This window comes from Echeneis naucrates, chromosome 15, assembly GCF_900963305.1.
Source record: "Echeneis naucrates chromosome 15, fEcheNa1.1, whole genome shotgun sequence".
Lineage (NCBI taxonomy): Eukaryota > Metazoa > Chordata > Actinopteri > Carangiformes > Echeneidae > Echeneis > Echeneis naucrates.
In genome coordinates this window covers 20,083,452-20,102,795 of record NC_042525.1, presented here as the reverse complement: position 1 = coordinate 20,102,795, position 19,344 = coordinate 20,083,452, and the positions used below count along the sequence as shown (strand labels likewise).

The 19,344-nt window shown below is 41.0% G+C and overlaps 1 protein-coding gene across 3 annotated transcripts in view; it reads right to left on the bottom strand.

The window, feature by feature from the left end:
- Positions 1-19,344, bottom strand: part of hspa12a (heat shock protein 12A) — a 63,763-nt gene that overhangs the window by 7,641 nt on the left and 36,778 nt on the right. Inside the window, exons 4-10 of one of the 3 annotated variants that reach the window (XM_029521013.1) lie at positions 13,257-13,443; positions 12,040-12,144; positions 11,719-11,835; positions 8,022-8,193; positions 4,356-4,442; positions 3,246-3,350; positions 2,891-3,149 (exon numbers count right to left, since the gene is read on the bottom strand). In XM_029521013.1, coding sequence (XP_029376873.1) covers positions 2,891-3,149; positions 3,246-3,350; positions 4,356-4,442; positions 8,022-8,193; positions 11,719-11,835; positions 12,040-12,144; positions 13,257-13,443 — 1,032 coding nt within the window. The remainder of the gene's footprint in view (positions 1-2,890; positions 3,150-3,245; positions 3,351-4,355; positions 4,443-8,021; positions 8,194-11,718; positions 11,836-12,039; positions 12,145-13,256; positions 13,444-19,344) is intronic. The other 2 variants (XM_029521014.1, XM_029521015.1) reach the window with 2 other exon arrangements.

Sequence of the window (19,344 nt, the reverse complement as noted above, 5' to 3'; positions counted from 1 at the left end):
TGCTCTATTAACACACATTAACACCGCATTACTCAAAAAACTCAAAAAACAAAGATCTGTGTCTCCTCTGTGTAATAAGTGTCATATTTCTGAGGGCTCGCCAGTGCATCTTTTCTGGTTCTGTCTGAAAAGCCTCCTCCAGAATCATTCAGCCTAACCAAGAGTGAGTCTTAGTAAACAGAGAGAATTCGTCATCTTTCAAAATAAAACTTCGTTCGGACTCAGATAATAAATGAAATTGAAATAATAGAAGTTATTTATTCTTTCTGTGTGGCCCGGTACAAATGACCCACGGACTAGTACTGGTCCGCAGCATGGAGGTTGGGGACCGCTGCTTTACACTACCACTGGCAGCATTTCATCATTCACCCCTTTGATTATAGACAAAGGGTTTTTTTTTCGTGGATCAATGGAAAGAATTTGGGTTGCACAGTATATAAAATTTGTACATCAGCGATACATTTGCATAATTTAAATACCCCCAGATCAGACACTATGTAATAACACACCTAGAGCATTTTGTAAATGCCACACTGGAGACACGATGGTGTAGTGCTTAGCGCTGTTGCCCCACAATAACAAGTTTGCAGGTTTGGTTCCCGGCCTGGGGCCTTTCTGTATGGATCTGGCCCACAATTGATTTGAAAGCAACTGGACTTAGGACTTAGGTTGCAGTCCTGAGTCCAGTTGCTTTCGATGCAGTTGTTGGCCGGATATGACCATAACCTGGATGAATGAGAATATACACACTTTCTGTCCGGAATTTGCATATCCTTTCTGTGCCTGCATGGGTTTCCTCCAGGTACTCCGGTTTCTTCCCACCGTCCAAAGACATGCATGTTTAGATTAACTGGTGACTCTAAATTGTCTGTAGGTCTGAATGCGAATGTGAGTGGTTGTTCATCTTTGTTTTTCTTTGTGTATTGGCCCTGTGATGGACTGGCAACCTGTCCAGGAGGTACCATGCCCTTGCCTGGAACGTTGGTTGGAATTGGCTCCAGCATCCCCCACGAGTAGAAGATGGATGGATGGATGAGCTACTGCAGGAACAAGACTAAGCTTGTTCTCAGCATGCTGAGGAATGTTTTGCTCGAACAGACTGGGAGGTGTTCAAACTGCAGCCACCCTGGATGACTCTTCTGTCAGCCTACAGGACTCTGCTGAGTCTGTGGCTGGGTACATTAGCATGTGTGTCAACAACATTGTGTCCACCCTACAAGTTAAGCAGTTTCCCAACCAGAAGCCCTGGATAAACAGTCACATACTGCCTGCTTGGTCTCTTGCATTTAAATCAGGCAATGAGTCTGAGTACAAAGCTGTGAAGTATGGACTGAGGAAAGCCATCACAGCGGCCAAGAGGCACTACAGAGAGCCTCCTCAGGAAATACAGCTCCTGTTGGGCCTCCTATGCAGCACATCTACCACCACAGAGTCCACAGGAGAGCTGCCTCCCTCCTTACGGACCCCACCCGTCCCCAGCACGGACTGTTCACACTTCTACCCTCAGGCTGGAGGTACAGAAATGTGAAATGTAGGACTAGCAGACTAAAGAAGTTTCTTTCCCACAGCCATCTACCGTATCTAACCGTCAGGTAACTGTTGCACTACATTTTGCACACAGAGCTGATAGCTTATGTCTGCTTGTTCTATTTTATCTATTTCTATTATCTTATATTTTGTTTTTAACATGTTTCTTCACTGTGCATATGACAATAAACACTATGAATTTTTCAATCTTGGTTATATTGGGGTCATTGAAAAACTGTGTCTACAGAGCACAGTGCCATCTTCCATCCTATGGCCTCCTCTGTGGAAAAAAAAAACTTCTCCTCCCACACCAACATTTAAAGCATGGGTAACAGTACTGACTGATACCTTACGCTTGGAGAGGATTCAATATATCCTCAATGACAGATTGGAGGAATTCAAAAAGACTGGCAAACCGATAATCTCTTATTTGAAACAAGATGTAGGTGGCACTAAGTGGCACTTTGTCAAGTGCGATGGGATGGGGAGGGAGTTAGATTTTAATATGTCTCCTCAATTATTGTGTTTTTGTGTTGGTTTTTTTTTTTGTTTGTTTGTTTTTTGTTGTTTCTTTTTGTTATTTACAGGGTTACATATTGCATTTCTATAGTTTCTGTTAGAGATGCAGCAAAGGTCAATTTGCATGGTTGTTACACTGCTTCACAATAAAAATATTTGAAACTATTTTTGCACATTATATTATTGGCATTTCATTTTTGTTAGGCTCCGTGGTGTGTGTGTGCGTGTGTGTGTGTGTTACGTGTGGTAGTGTTTGTGTGGGTGACAGTATACTAATTTTCTTTCTGGTGTGGCACTCCCAGGGAGGTGCTTCTAAGCTGGGGCCAATCAGACATCAGGGGAGGTATAAAGGAGACTGGAGGAGATGCCGTGGGGCCTGCTCAGCTGTGAACCTCTGTGTCCAGTTACTGTGTGTTTTTTCACCTTAATGAGAATAGCATACGAGTGTGCCATAGCTCTCAGGTGAAATTGAAATGAAATGATTCAGTCTTATTGTTTGTTTATCGTCCCTCCTTTTGAGCAGATTGTTTTCGGTTCTTTAAATAGGTTAGAGTGATAAGTTATAGTAGGACAATTTTTTTTTAATGATTCACCTGAATAAATTACAACAATTGCGTATTACTTGTGTATTATTTTCTCCCTTCCTGGTCATGATTATTTGTTAGTCTTGTTCTCCCTTAGGACGTAACAATTATATTGCAGTTTTGATGTGTAACTGCAATTTTTCTTGTAATTATTTTTTAATCATGATTTAGTTTGAACAAACATGTTTCTCTGATCCTGGAAAATATGATGTGCAGCCAAAATGTGATTTCAGGTTCTGGTCCCTTGCTTTTAGACTCACTTGCTCTTACGCAGGGCATGTTCCACACTGTGGCCCCTGAACTTCTTATAGTAGTCGATGAAGGAGAATGGCAAGTTAATGTTAAGTGGGTTGGTTCGGTCTGGAGCTGCAGCTCTCTTCCGAGACTCAAATGCAATCATTAAATCCACCCAGGCAGCTGGTCTCTTGACCTTAAATTGATCGATGAAATCTTGGCCAAAGATCTTGCACAGCAGCTTCTCAAATTCATAATCAATCCCAATAGAGCCATAGGGGCCACCTGCAAAAAAGGGGATTATGAATGAGAATAAATATTAAACTCCAGAAGTTACTTTCAAGTGCAATATTACTTTATTTACTTTATTCAACATTTTACCTGAAGCCTTGTAGAGCTCCTTGAGATGCCCCTCTGGAAGCCTTATCTGGTGAACTGTCAGGTCCACTGTCCCTCCACCACAGTCCACCACAACATAACGGTCACCTACACAGAGAACACAGAGAAATGTAACAGTGTGTGTAGTGTGCTCAAGCAAACGGGATCTCAATATTATCTCACAGTTTCCTTCCTGAGTGGAACCACTGCCTCTCTTCTGCCACAGCTCTGTTGTTTTTACACTGTAAAGGGGGACTGGAACCAGTGATAGGGAGCCTAGCTTACCCACACCTCTCTAACTATAGAGTAAACAGTTCGTTGGTGTTGTCATGACAGAAGAAACTGGATGATGTAAATGATATAGGACTCAGAATTGGCAAAGGCAAGCTTGTGTACAGCAAATGATTTACACAATGAAGTACTTTCAAAATCACATCTGAAACATCCTTTACAACTATCGGTCACAGAAACACACACACCAATAAAGAAAGATTTAGAATAAGATTCTGACTTTCTGAGAAAACAAAGTGTATGCATAGGACCTATGATTTACAGAACAGTTATTTTCACCTACAGAAACATTACCTATGGTCAAGTAAGTGCCCTGTGATTATTCTATTTACTTTTACTTTTCATTTAAACTGAAAACAAGTGCTGCCATTAATTCCCAATATCAGAGGAAAACTGTAGACAAGACTACAGTAAATCTAAATAGAGACAGTGCGGCTAGTTGACTGTCACTGAACCACCTGCCTGCTAGTGTCTCAGCCAGATCTTGTTATCACAGCCTGAAAGAATCAACTACAAACCCAAGCAAATGCCACATTTCCTTCAAGGACATCAGATATGAGACATGCAGGCATCTATGCATTGAGTTTGAAATAAGTGGAACCACCTAAAAGGGTATCACACAATGAGGTAAAATATGACAAATTACTTTTTTGAACTTTTCCTTAAAAAGCTTTCTATAAATGTTAGATTTTCTAAGCAACATGCTGCTTTTGAAAGCTACTACTTTCTAAGAGATTGGCAGCATAGTTCAAGCAAGAGTAGTGCCCTCTGAGGAGGAAAAGGAAATCGTAAGTGATGAGTAAAAGAAGATAAAGACTCTACCTTCTTCCAGCTCCGACCAAAGCTCCCCTATGACATTTTCCACCAAAAAGGTGCGGCTCTGCCGGTTTCGCCGAACATGCTCCTTGGCTGGTTGTTAACAAAGAAAGAATGTTCTGGTGAGTGTGATGAAGACATGAAGCTCTGCTGTGAGAAGCTGTGTGCCGTATTTTCAATGATGTGTGAACAAGCAGCAAGCTCAGAAACATAGTGGGAGCAGATCTAAGATCAAAGCATCTGTGCTTCACGGAAAAGCTTCATTTAAATAAGTCACCAACAGATTGGTTTCTGCTCAAGACATACAGTCTGCAGCGTATAAAGATGCCTTCCACACCTCAAGAAAAATATGATACTGGTCATGCAGCAATGAAAGAGGGAGTATAAAAAGCTGAACTCGACCCAGACACTGGGTTTATAAAGTTACCAGAATTAGCAAATTTAGCAAAACTTTAAACTCTTAAAAATAATACTTACACAGAAAACAGAGGAAGAAGACATTATAACAACAACCACCAACCAAAATAGATTTAACGGCAGAGAAATAAAATTAACTACCCTCACTATAAGTGATGCAAAGTCCATGCAAATTTATCCAATGACAAAACGGGAGGTTACTTATACTTTAGGGTCAAATCAGTCTGTTGTGATCTAGAACAATTTTTAAAACAACTTTTCATAAAAAATACAGCATAATTGCTACAGTACATGCCTTATGAACAATGTTGTTTTTGTTTTATTTTACCTCTTTAATGATGGCAGGTTACTACCCTGCATAACAATGAAGCTATTTGACATGATGTTGACTGGCTGATAACAGAACGTAGGCAGAGGAACATTTCCTCTGACACAGAGGAAACCAAGTGGAAAAAACCTAAATGTTTAGTTGACTTGGTATTTGATAATATTTTGATAAAATCTGTAGTAGATACATCTATCCCTCCAACAACCAGTGAAACAGCAGCTCATTAGTGAAAGAAATATTGAGATTGGGAAAGTAATATGTTTCTGGGAGTGCCCATGACCTTTGGTGTCTCATCAGTTCTATCTTGACTTTAAGCGATTGTGAGAAGCAAATATGAAAAAAGTGACTTTGTAACTTTAACTCTGTGATTCCAGCATAAATATTAACATTTGAAAAAGCTCTGCTTTGTGAAATGTTTATTACAAATAAATATATCAAAGTACTGTTGCTAAGAGAGAACAGAAGGTTGAACAGTGAGAAGAAAAGAACAATTGCGTAGCCACAAAAAAAGCAGTAGCAAGATGAGTCAAAGAAAAAAAGAAAGTCCTGATCCCTTTAAAAAATATATATACAGTAAACTACCTTTCACACTGCTTACTGACCCATGACACCATACACTCATAAGATCCCAGAAATAATGGGCTGTCCATAGCAAAATGACTGAGAAAGAAGGACAAAACATGGAGAAGCATGACACAGTGCCCAGATTAAAAAAAAACCCAAAAAACTTTCTGTTATCTAACATGACAGCATTCAGAGGAGAAACAGGGCAGGGACCATGCTGTCTATTAGCTCTGGGGCCCAGAAACTATTTTAGGAGCCTCAGCGGATACTTAATATTATTCCTCATTCTACAGCAGAAGCAAAACATTTAGACAAGGCTGTGAAATACTGGTATATAGTATATAGTCTGGTCAGACCAAAATTGAACTCCTTGGATGCCATAATGCACACCATGTTTGGGGGTCAAATGGCACAGCATATCACCCCAAGCACACCATACCAACAGCGAGGGTTGGAGGTGGCAACATCACGGTGTGGGGCTGTTTTTCAGCATATGGCACTGGCAGACTAAATGTAATTGAAGGAAGAATGAATGGAAAAATGTACTGAGACATTCTTGATAAAAATCTGCTGCCATCTACCAGGATGATGAAGATGAAACAAGTGTGGACATTTCAGTAAGGCAATGATTCCAAACACACAGCCAAGGAAACTCTCACTTGGTTTCAGAGAACGAAAATAAAGCTGCTAGAATGGCCCACCCAATCACCTGACTTGAATCCAATAGAAAATCTATGTAAAGAATTTAAGATTAGAGTTCATAGAAGAGGCCCACGGTCCCTTCAAGATTTGATGACTGTTTGTGCAGAAGAATGGGCCAGACTGACACCTGAGCAATCCATGTAACTAGTTTCCCCATCCAAGACGTGTCTTGAAGCTGTTATTACTAACTAAGGCTTTTGTACTAAGTATTAAAGAAATTTAAGTAAGTGTGTTCAATACTTTTTCCTCTGTGCCATTCCATTTTATCACACATAACTTAATTTATGGACATTTAAGGTTTGATTTATTTGCATGTGTGGATTGCATGGGTTGTTACTGGCATCTTGAGAAAAATATGTATTGATATTTATTGATTAATACTTATTTTACCCCCTGTATAACATACTTCAGGACAAACACTAAGGAATGGATTCCAGATTCATTTATTCAGACTCGCTCAATTCTCAACACATTATCTTTATCTAAAAACATCTACTCCACATAAGGAAACTATTTATCAACAAACCATCAACTATCAGCTCCAAGGTCCCTACATGGAGGTTCCTGACATCCTGAACTACCATCAACTCTGTACCACATAGTGAAGCATTACCATGTATTGAGTTTTCATATATGAAACTGGCTTTCTACAAAGTCACGTCTGATCACAGCATAACAACAAAAACAAGGTCAAGTCGATGACTTCTTAATAATTGTTCTTCAGCTTTGCTTTGTGTCACCTGCTGTTGCATTACAAAGCAGGGCTCCTGCAGCAACAGCAATAACTTTGTGTAGTGTGTTTCACAACCTCATGAGGATTTTAATATCTTATGTTTTGGAAGTCTGCTTCCATTCGATAACATGGATGGAATTAATGCTGGCATAAGTTAGCCAGTGAAAGAAGGCTGCATCTCACAGCTGCATACCTTTGAAATAGGACAGTTTTGCTGCTGTGTTTGGCTTTAATATGCGGCCTCTGAAGAGGTGCAGTGCCTGAAATGGGACACAGCTTTCAACAGATAACATTGTCAATGTTTCCCCTACTCAGATTTGACAGCTTTGACAATTTATGCTATTTATCTTTACATACATTTACATTAGTTTTATTCTTTTATCAGGGCCCTCTTTATTTTCTGCCATTTTCTTTTTAAGGTCCAATCCTTCAAGACATATTCTTACATTTTAGCATTTCATTATTCTTTATCTTGTCCAGTTTCCATGACTGTTTTGTCTGGTTGTTATTCCTATCTTATGTTTATAATTTCAATTTATAACACAATTATTTTTTACCCTGTCTGGGTCGTGTTTTTATACAAAGTATTTGATTGATTGATATAAACATAAACTCACAGCTCTGATCTGCTCTGAATCTCAGCCAATAAGTAAAAACAAAGAATGTGATGATCAGAGGGACAAAAGAAGTCAGTCTGCTTTCACACACACAAGTAAAGTTTTACTTTGAACAAGAAACCAGATTTACTATGATCTGAAACTCTAAAGGTTTGCCAGATGTGAATGCTGATGTCTTCATAAAGAAACTCCATGCTCATGAAGGGTAGTGTTTTGCATAATTAGTGCAGAAAAAAGTGCAAAGGTGATATACTATGAAAGCTTCAATCATGTACAGTCAGCACCTCTTGATCCACATTGATAGAACTTACCTTGGGTCATTCCACTCCCAATGTTGTCAGGGGGATTGAAACCATTTTGGGAGCTCTGGGTCCCCAGGTCCACCATCTGGTGGAGACGGAGCTTGCGGCAATAAATTGAGGCTGCTTCAGGTTCTAAAGCGATGATCAGCTGCTCAGGGTTTTCATGGGATACCAGACCAGACTACACAGGGGCAGAGAAATAGTCTTTTACAAATGAGTCATAAGGGTGATGCATTTAAAACATCTATAACTTTAGCAGGTTGTCTGTTTAAGTTGTAAATCCACAGTCACAGTCACTGTCACAGAGGCAGTGTAGCTCATAGTTGTGTACAAGATAGTGATGGACACCTGGATCCCAATGAGATCAATTCTATTCTTTTGTATATCAGTCAAATGTTTGACAAACAGCATTTGGTTGGGAAGGTGTTAGAAATCTACTTTTCATGTATAAGCTGAGTTAACTAAAACTTATATTATATATAATTCAATTTCATAATGAACAGTCAGAGATGACCTGGTGTTATTCAGCTAACATCATCACTAGCATCAAATCCCTTAAGTTTACATGTGATTAGTTTTTTCATGTTTGTTTTTGTTTCTCACACAACCAAAAACAGTCTAGTCTGAATAACATACCATATTTTGCGGACCATAAGGGGCACCGCATTATAAGGCGCAATAGCAATGAAAGGGTCTATTTTCATACATAAAGTGTACCGGGTTATAAAGCGCATGATAAAACATATATAAAGCGAAACAAAACAGTCAGGTAAGTCAAACTTTATTCAACTCATAACTCAGAATATTGTTCAGTTGTGGCAAATACAGAAAAGTACACTCACATTTCGAATCATTCGTCTTCCACAAATCCATCAAATTCCTGATATGGGTTCGAAAATTGGGTTTACGTTAAAAACCTAATGTTGGCTTGACGTCTAATTAGGTAAGGTAAGGTAACATTGACAAAATTTTGGATGATGGTTGCCTGCCAGAACTAAAAAATTAGTTATCTAAAATTGTCTGATGTTGTAACCCATATCCAACCAAGGACCAACGTTAACACAAACGTTCCGGGGTCAGCTGGGAATGCTGAAGCAGAACGGCTTCATCGCTGACCAAAGTCGGACTTAAACAGTTTGACAGAGCGTAGCGTACCACATAAAATTGGTTTGAGGTCAGTGAGCACAACAAGAATTCATACATAAGGCGCACTGCCAATTTTTGAGAAAATTTAAGGATTTCAAGTGCGCCTTGTAGTGCGGAAAAAACAGTAATCAACGAGGCTGCATTGTTCTTATGGTCAGAACAGAATGAGAACAGTGACGGATGGATTAAAGATGGACAAAAAGAGGAAAGGCCTCTTTTTTTTCCAGTGCAACTGCATGTCTATTGCAATCAGAGGAGTGGCAATGGTGGGCTCCATTGACATCCAGACCGCTAGGCACTGACTCAATGTAGAGATCCAGCTCATTCGCTTCCTCTGTGTTTTAATCAAATCCTTTCTTTGTCAACTTCTCCATCCAAGCATGCCTCCAGATGATGGCAAAAAGCTTTCCCTCCCCCACACCTTTCTTCCTCCTTCAAAGAAAGCAATGACATCACTAGAGAAGATTAGAATCTGGATCATTGTGAAACCACAACAAAGTTTAAAAGACTCACTGAATGCGTTCATTCAGTTTCAGGTGGTAAACCAAATGGGTAAGACTCTTCATTTAACTCTTAATTGTCCAGTCACATGAGAGGACTGATATCCTTTTTACTTCTGCATTCAATTAATATTTTTACATGCTAAATAGATTGGACAGTATGTGCTATGTGTAACCCTGCCCACAGTTCTCTCCACGCAACCTGGCCAAAACCAAAGTAAAGTCAGAGATGACCTGGCAACTAAGGTCTTGCAGCCAGTGGCAGATTGGTGAAGACCAAAACTTAGGTCAAAGCAGAGATAATAAAAAATAACTGGAGTCTAGAGACATGACTGCTATTGATTGTCACTTGGTACTTACATCTAAATAAGGTGAATGGTGTAGGAATTACAATGCCCTCTGCCTTTTTAGGGGACCAAAAGTAATTGAACATTTAGCTTCTCAACTGTTCCATGGCGAGGCTTCTGTTATTCCCTTATTATTTTATTTGCAAGGAGTAGATAAATGTTTCAGAATTAATTTCAACCACTTCACAAAAGGCCAGATCAGAACACTCTCCAGGAGGTAGATGTGTCAAAATCAACAATTAAGAGAAGACGTCACTATACTGAATACAGGGGGGTTAACCGTGAGGTGTAAACCTTTAGTGAGCCACAAAAACTGGAAGGCCTGATTAGAGTTTGCCAAGAAACATCTACCCCATGAAACAGATAAGATGACGAGTAAATGAATGAATGAATGAAGAAACATTTAAAAGAGTGTGCAGTTCTGGAACAACATCCTATGGACTGATGAGACGAAAATGAACTTGTACTACAATGATAATAAGAAAAGAGTATGGAAAAGGTTAAGGGTCTGCTCAAGATGCAAAGTATACCACCTCATCAGTGAAGCGTGGAATTGGTAGTGTAATGGCATGGCCATGTATTGCCGTCAGTAGAACTTCTCTTATATTTATTGATGATGTGACTTTCTACACCATTCACCATCCTTCTGCTATTTGTGGTTGAGTTAATGACACACTCATATCTGTACTCATACAATACAGTGGTTAAATTAGAGACACTCAAACCTTTCTTCTCTTTGCTGTTTTCCCTTTCCTTGTGTTTGTTTGTCAAATCAAATCAAACCTGGTATAGCACTTTCCATGCAAGTAAGCAACACAACAAACAACACTAACAAACAAACCAAATGCGCCTTGTCTCTTGAACCAGCCACTTTGGGTCAAGTGGAGGCAACTGTCACAGCCAAGTGAAGTGATAGGAGGCACATTTTACTGTCTTATTAATTCATGCTTGGGTTTGGCTAAGTGTCGTTGTGGAGTCAGCGTCAGCATGTTCAGAGTGTAGATCTTGTTGCACAACGCTAAAGCCATAAGAATGGTTAAAATCCATCATCCAGGTTAAAAGATACATGCTACTGCACCATTAAAGAGCAGGCCAACTCACTATTCTGTCACATCAAGTGGTATAAACACCTTGGTCAAACGTTTTGCTCTTTGTTGTTTTGGACTGGACTTTGGACTGAATTAACCTAAACATGTATGTCTTCAGACGTTGGGAGGTACCCGGAGGACAATATGCAAACTCTGGACAGAAAGTCCCCAGGCACAGGAACCAAACCTGCGACCTGCAACCTGCACCACACATAACTGATATATTCTAGACAACAGCCTATGCCACCAACAATTTGCGTTCTACTTTGAGGGTTTGGATCCATGCTTAAAACATCACATTTCAAAGTGGTAACAGAATGATACAATTAATACAGCAATCTTTACATCTGTATATGAAAGAACAGGCTTAATAGAGATCTTAATCTTCTGCCACAGTGTGGAGTGTGGAGGCCTGTGCATGGATGTTGTGTGACTGTGTTGCAGAATGTCTCTCTTCAGTCATGTTTAACAGATATTAATTTAGCAAACTATCATATTGAATCATTCTTAAATATACGGTTAGAATTTTCGTCAAGACTTGAAATTGGCCTTTTGCAAACTACAGATAGAGCTTAAAAACAGGAAGATGTGAGCATATGAATCTGACTTAACAGTCTCAGCTTACCTTATAGGCAGCTTCCCTCATGAACTGCTTTGCAGGCATTTTCCAGATGGCAGGAACTGTGATCACCCATCTAACATCATTGTTGTCAAACTCACTTCCTGTCTGATCACTAAGCTCCTGGAGAAAGAAGATTTTAAGCAGTTTTTTTTCCCCAACTCATGGCATGGTAGTTTTGATGCTGTCATATAAGGCCTTGACAACTAGTGAGTCAGGTTGATTAGGATAAAGCATGTGATTATAGAATATCAACCAAGTATTAGAAAATACTGCACTTGTAAAACATTCTAAATGTGTAATGTAGTGCTGACAGAGCTATATTACCTTGAGTGCTTGCTCCTTAAAGAAGGCCAATGCATATGCAAAAATATCCAGAGCTTTAACTCTTTTTCCGTTGGCTGCATGGAGGTCTGTGTCAATGGACAAATTCTAATTGCAGATAAGACATGAAAGTTAGACAGGTGAAGAGGACATCTGGTGTTATAATGCATACTTCTTACTCTTATGAAACAACCATTTCTTCATTTCATTATCAGTTTGGATCTGTATATAAGATCTACTGTATTTACATTTCTGATATGCAAACAAAATGCAAAAAAATATAAAATTATATTATTAAATCACCATCATTTGCCTTTAAATATGTAAATGTAATATTTTCTTGAAGAAAATCTGGAATATTATCAGCCTCAACCTTTCAGTCTCAACCTAGCTCACAAGACATATCATGATGCAGTTGTCCAAATTATTGGAGAACTTAAAAGTGAAAATATGACAATGGTACAATGTCATATGTTGCTCTTAAAATGAGGTATGGTCAGGAGAACTGGGAGCCAGCTAAGTCAGTGTCTAAGAACACATTGTCTGTGGAGTAAGTTGCCTCAGCTGTTTGCTGATAAGCATGGATAAGCCTTTGGAGGTTAGATGGTAATATTGAGAGTCCATACATACGTCTTTTTCTTGACTACCCTAAAACCACCAGTGCATCCCATTAAACACTGAATTCTGTCCACAGTTTCATCACAAACTCAGTATTTACCAACACACTTGATTGTGTAATATAAAAGATGTCTAATGTTGAAATTTGTACTTCCACTTTTTAGTGGAGCTCTGCTAACTGGAGTCTGTGTTGAGGGATAGACTGAGTGGTCAGGACTGGATTCAGTTGTCCGGACGGGACTGACTGGTAAGGACTGATCAACTGACTGATCAAGGAGTGATCAACTCACCACAAACAGAATCCAATCCTCTGAAAGTCTGCACCATTATAATATCAATAAACCAAGGTGCAGGCATGCCTACTGTTGAAAAGAATGGTGGATGGCTCCGCGATCTAACATTTTTGAATTGAGAATTGATTTTTAATAATTCTGATTAAAATTCTGAGTCCACAAATTGAAATCAAGACAAATTCTAGATGAAAATAAAAACAGAGCTAGCAAACTGCTGAAGTATCACTTTGATGAGCCGGACCGACTGATCTGTGTTACAGTTCTGCATTTGTTCAAGAATAACTGCTGTGTGTGTGCTTAAGTCCTTACTGCAGTGGTGTGGAGCTTCATTTTGAATTTTTCTAGGTAGAGCCATTGTTTGGACTCGCTGGGATCCAGGTCATGGTAGAAGTCACGAGCTGCATAGCCAAAACTGTGAAACTTCCTGTCTGGAGTGAGCAGGATTGTGGTTGGTGTTTTCTGATTGGACACACCGGGGTCTCCGCCTTCCCAACGCCTAGGAGGAGGGAAGTCAGTTGACAATCACGTACAGCATACCTTTGATGGATGCTTTTGTCTTCACCAAACTAGTGTAGTATGGTTAGTCTCTGTGTGTCTTCAACACACCAATTTTCATGAAACACAAAAAAAGGTTAGATACATATTGCGATTTGAAGTGAAATACAGAACTCACAGGCAACAACTTTACATTTAACTATATATGTATATATAGTTAACTTTTTATACATTTATTTCTACACACGACTATCAAAGAATGACACAACAACATAACAATTTTGATAAATGCAGTCAATGCAATGGCACGGCAGAAATAGTTTTAAAGCAGACTGTGACCAGTAAGTGGTGGTAAATTTAGGATCAATGCTGATTTCCAGAAAGGGAGGCACTTGTGGTTCTGCCGAATGGCTAATTGTGCATGAACAGAAAGAGGGGATGTTGGGGCAGTGTATGATGTTCAGCTAAGGCTGATGCTAAAGTAATTAAAATAAGACATCACATATTAGGCTCTCATAGTTATGCACAGTCATTGTACTTCCAGAATGCAACTTTAAATGTTAGAAAAAAGCCTATGCAAGGAAGAGTAAAACTATACATATAACAATGAAAAAAATTGTTTAGTCACAGCATTGCAGTTCCATAAAGTTCTTCTCTCATCTGCCTGGCAGGGAGCTTTTCCCTACACATATCGTCCATCCGTCCATCCATCTTCATCTGCTTATCCGAGGTCAGGTCACGGGGGTAGCAGCTTCAAAAGGGAGCCCCAGACTTTCCTTTCCCTGACCACACCGATCTGCTCTGACTGAGGGATCCAGAAGCGTTTCCAGGCGATTGGAGATATAATCTCTCCACTTGGTCCTTGGTCTGCCCAAGGGCCTCCTCCCACTTGATGTAACGTTATGATTTTCCGCTATATAAATAAATCTGATTTGATTTGAAAAGGCATCAAAATTGTCTATGAAGCCAACTTTATGGGTGCTGCAGGCAGAGTAGAGCCAGCTGTGTAAAGTCCTGCTTTAAAAGCTCGGACTGTTGTCTGCAGGTGTTGTTGGTGCCCACATGAAAGACAACTCAGTTTACCTGGGGATGAGAATCCAGTATGCCTGGGATTTTCTCTGTTATATCTGTAATGGTGGCGCCGAGAAAGGATGGGGTGAGGGGCCCCTCAGATGGACATTCTGGAGGATGGAGTCCCTGATGTGGAGTGTGGTAGCCCGTCAGCCTGTTAGCAACTTGGTAGAGCTGCATATCCCGGTGAGGAGGACGCAGGAAGTGCCATCGCACAGCATCCCTGAAGAGCTGCCTCTGCTGGGCTGAGGAGTGGAGGGATGAAGGCGAGCGCCTCAATGCTGGATGTCCATCCACTGGGGCGCAGGCAGCCGTGAGTGGATGGAAAGCCGTGTTGTCTGTCAGCTGGAGCATGTCACCCGTCGGAGGGGAGGCATTGGGATTGGCAGGGGCATTCTCCTGTTCCAGCACCCTGACTGGCTCCACGGTCATGGATAGCGCAGAGTGTTTCTTGCTAAGGGTGATGCTTAAGGAGGAGGGAACCCTGCTTGAAGCGCCGCCAGGAGCCCTCTTCCGACTGCAAACAAATAATTTGGTCCAAACAGTCCTGTTGCTCAGAGTAGAGCAAAAGGGCAGCTGACAGGTGGAGGAGGAAGACTCCCAGAGGAAGTGTCTCCCAGTGTAGCAGCAGCGCCATGCTGTTATAGCTCACCGGTCTGCAAGGTCTCCAGCCAGCCAGACAACACCAGGAGCCAAGATGTGAAGATGGCCAGCAGTGAGTCCTTCCTCCGTAGTTCATCAGACAGCCGTCCAATACTGTCCAGAAGGTCAGCAATCTTTTTTCTGGGCTTTAGTGAGCTGCGTTCCTACCTCGGCAGGTAAGGAAGTGTTCATAGTAATCTCTGTTGCTAAGCACGGTAAATCATCCGAAATCAATCTTTTGCAAAGGACAGCCTCTCTTCACCCGAATGTCCAAAACATGTGGTTGATGATATGATAATAAAATATATCATCAACCTTCAGGCTAGGGTGCTCTGGTACCAGGTATACTTATGAGCCTCCTTATGATCAAACGTGGTGTTTGTTATGGTCAGTCCATGACTAGCATAGAAGTCCAACAACAAAACACTAGTCAGGTTCAGATCAGGGAGGCCGTTCCTCCCAGTTACGCCTCTCCAAGTTACTCCATCATTGCCCACATGTGCATTGAAGCCTCCCAGAAGGACTATGGCGCCCCCTATCGGGGCCCCATGTAGGACCCTTTTCAGGTTCTCCAAGAAGGCAGAATACTCCTAGCTGTTGTTTGGTGCATACACACAGACAACAGTCAGAGTTTCCCCCCCCTGCCACCCTAAGGCGCAGGGAGGCGACCCTCTTGCCCACCGGGGTAAACGCCAACACAGCCCCACTCAGCCGGGGGTTGGGAGTATCCAAGATAATAAGATATCAAGGCTTGACGCCTCACATCTTGGGCAACTCCGGAGAAGAAAAGAGTCCAACTCCAATCAAGGAGTACAGTTCAGGAGCCTCAGATGTTTGTGGAGGCAAACCCCATCAGATTCAAACAGTAGCACTCCACATCCAGCACTGGCTCCTTCAGGGCCAGTCTATGTCACCTGGGTCCAGTATGCCGGGACACCCCCCCCCCCACTTCCACCGCCATCCATTTGGCAGTGCACCTGACCCCACTGATATTCCCTGCGGCTGGTAGGTCCGCGGCGGGGATTATTCACATGGCTTTTTCGTGTGTGGCAGACCTGACCACTAGGTGCTTGTGTACGGGATCCCCATCTGGGCACTGGCTCCAGACAGGGGTGTAACAATTCACTAAACAACGATTTCATTTGAATCATGATTCATGGTTGCTGATTCGATTCAAGTACGATCTTGGTTCATTTAGACGATTTGATATTTGATCCACACAGTGACTTGAAATCGATTCAGTAACTTTTTAGACAAAAATTCAACCAGTGTGACTCTGAAATAAATACCTTGATACTGGACAGTGCAGGCAAAGTTTCAGAGATCCCTGTTGTATCTTGTAAGGAAATCAGGTTAAATTCTGGATATTATAAACAAGCAAACAACAATTAATGGCAAATACATCAACCTTTTATTTGAAAGAAGTGCAACCAGAAGGTAAACCTTCCGCTCTCATTTTCAATATATCACACAATCATGTGCAATCAGCATTTCTTCAGGAGAGGTGCCTGGGCTGTCGACGTTTTGTTTAATCCCATGGCCCCTGAGTAGATGTTTGGAAACATTTGTCGTGTTTCCGTGTTTTGTTTTTTTTTTTGGCTTCCACATATTCTACAAACAGCAACCAACAAATTTAGAACAGCCCCGTCTTTGCAAAAGCCGAAATGTTTCCAGACACAGGATCGAAAAAATGGCTTGCAAAATTTCTTTCTCGCTGTCTCCCCCGTCATGCTGCATTTTGTCGTTTTGAGTTTCGCACTTGCGGATTACGTCACAGACAGGCAGACTGAATTGAGTAATGTTTAGTGTGTCTAAAATGCTAAAAACAAACAAACACACATCCATACAATTTTTGTGCTTACATTAAATGTGCAGTTTCCAATTATTGATGAAAATTGATTCTTTACCATTTCAAACTATTTTAATCGATATATGTCATCAGGAATACCAATTTGAGCACAGATCGATGCAGTTGGATCCCAAGAATATAAATCGATTACACTAAACAGAACACTTTCTGATCACTTCTGTTTCACCTTTGCTAATGCTAGCAGAGGTTATTTTCAACGAAAAACAGTGATTATCAGAAAGAGCATAATTTACCACAATATCAAAACTGTTAAGACCAGTATAATCCCCTTGTTGCCTCCATCACAAGGTCAGAAAAAGAAAGGTCTACATGTAAACCCTGAGGCCTGACCACGAGGTCACCTCTGTCCCTTTGCTGTCTGGAGACTAAACAATCCATCAACAGACACCATTGTCCCTTGTAGTTCACATCCAGAAGTGGACTCAACAGGAGGTGGCAGGCTCTCTTCTCTGGTTGGCAGAGACGTATCTACAACACAGGGAGCCGAGATAACGGGGCAGTGACATCCCTCCCTCTTTGAATACAGACCGGGAATTCATCTTGTTCTCAGAGTGATCTCTAGGTCACTGACGAAAGTGACCTATACACGCGTTTTTATTCCCCTTTTGGAGTTTCACCCTTACTGGAAGAGACGAGACCTAAACCATGTTCACCTGAACACTTTTCCAGATCTGTGAGAGTCAGCTGCTTGTAACCCACTGACCTCTCAGCTTTTACCTGCAGAAGGAAGGAGGAGTTTCTTTACTGAGACACGGATAGTTTCTATGCCCCATTGTCTACCGGTTAAGTCAACCATCCTGTGTTTCATCGCTGTCCCGCCGAGAAACCAGAGCTGTCAGTCTCAAGGAACAAGGACAGCGCTGTCAGCACCACCCATCGAAGGACCTGCTGCTAGACCACACTGACGGATTTATACACACACTGGTTCACTCAGGAGACTGACACAAGTAAGAGGTTGTCTGGGCAGAGAAATTAGATTTGTGTGTTTCATGAGGTTAGTGCTCAGTTATTGCTGTGTTTTAACGGACTGCCAGGTCCTCTGAGGAATAATTTAGGATTATAATTGCTTTTGTGTTTGCGCCACTGTGAGTGAAAAGCAAGTTTCTTTGTTAGTCTACAACCAGACAGTGGGCTACAGACTACCATCCGTACGTTTGCTCTCTGTAGTCAAGGCAACCACTGCTCTCCTCTCACAGTTGCGGGACCGAGAGTAGGTCTCCCTTCTTCTCGATTTGCTCTCTTTCTTATTAACATACACACACAAGCACACACCTACATGTCCGCGGCCGCCAGATAACACTGGCATGGCGCCGCCTTATGCCCAATGTTTATAGTTTGGTTATTGGTCCCGGTTTCCAGGTGGTGCACATTATTATTTGAATTTAATACTTCTTGGTTTTATAATCTCTAATTATCTCTGATAATTACGAATTATATCTGATAGCTAAATGCACCCTTTTATGTGTTGGATCTGCTACTTTTGCACATCTGTCTCTTTCACATTATTCTTATGAATAATAAAATCACAGACTTAAGCACAGTCAAAATCAATGCAGATAATGGAAAGTAGTTTGGAAAACTCATGAAAGACCTTTAAATTGTATTTTGGTGGCCTGTAGTTATTTAATGTAATTGCTTGACAGGAGAATCTCAACTGAGCAACATACTCAAAAGAAATAAAAGTTATGTCATTTTGCTGCGCTAAAAGTTTCATTAAACAAAATCTAGCACTTCCACCTCCTCTCTTTAAGGTTCCCTCATGAAACTGAAATTGGGAGGCTTTGATTCAACATGAGCTTGCTGAACCATTATCTTGACCAAGCCAGATTTTTGTTAAAAACAAAGTTTATGCTCCATAATAAAATCATTGGTGAGAAATTATTTGCCTGCTATAGATTGCTAAACATCTATTAAGCCTACATTTAATCTGTTAAAAAATCAGAAATAGATTTTAAAACTGTAAGCTGATTGTGGCTGGCATGGAATAAATGTTAGATTTTGTCATGACCCTTCTTCTTGACAGATTATACATTCATTTTCCTGTTCCCCATCATGACACGAAGCTTCCAGCACACTGGGCCACTTTTTCTGGGAACAGTCAGCAGTGACTTCTTTGGACTGTGGACTCACAACACATCAGTTAGTGATAGAGGCAACCAAGATTGCTAACCTCTCATTAGATGTTGGACAAGGGTGATTCTGATGTCTATGTAGAGGGTAGGGGGGTCAAGGGGGTAGTTGCTTTGGTTTTGGGTGTGATGGTGTGATCTCTCACAGAGTGGTGGGAAAATTATTGAGAATCCTGGAGTAGGGAAGGTG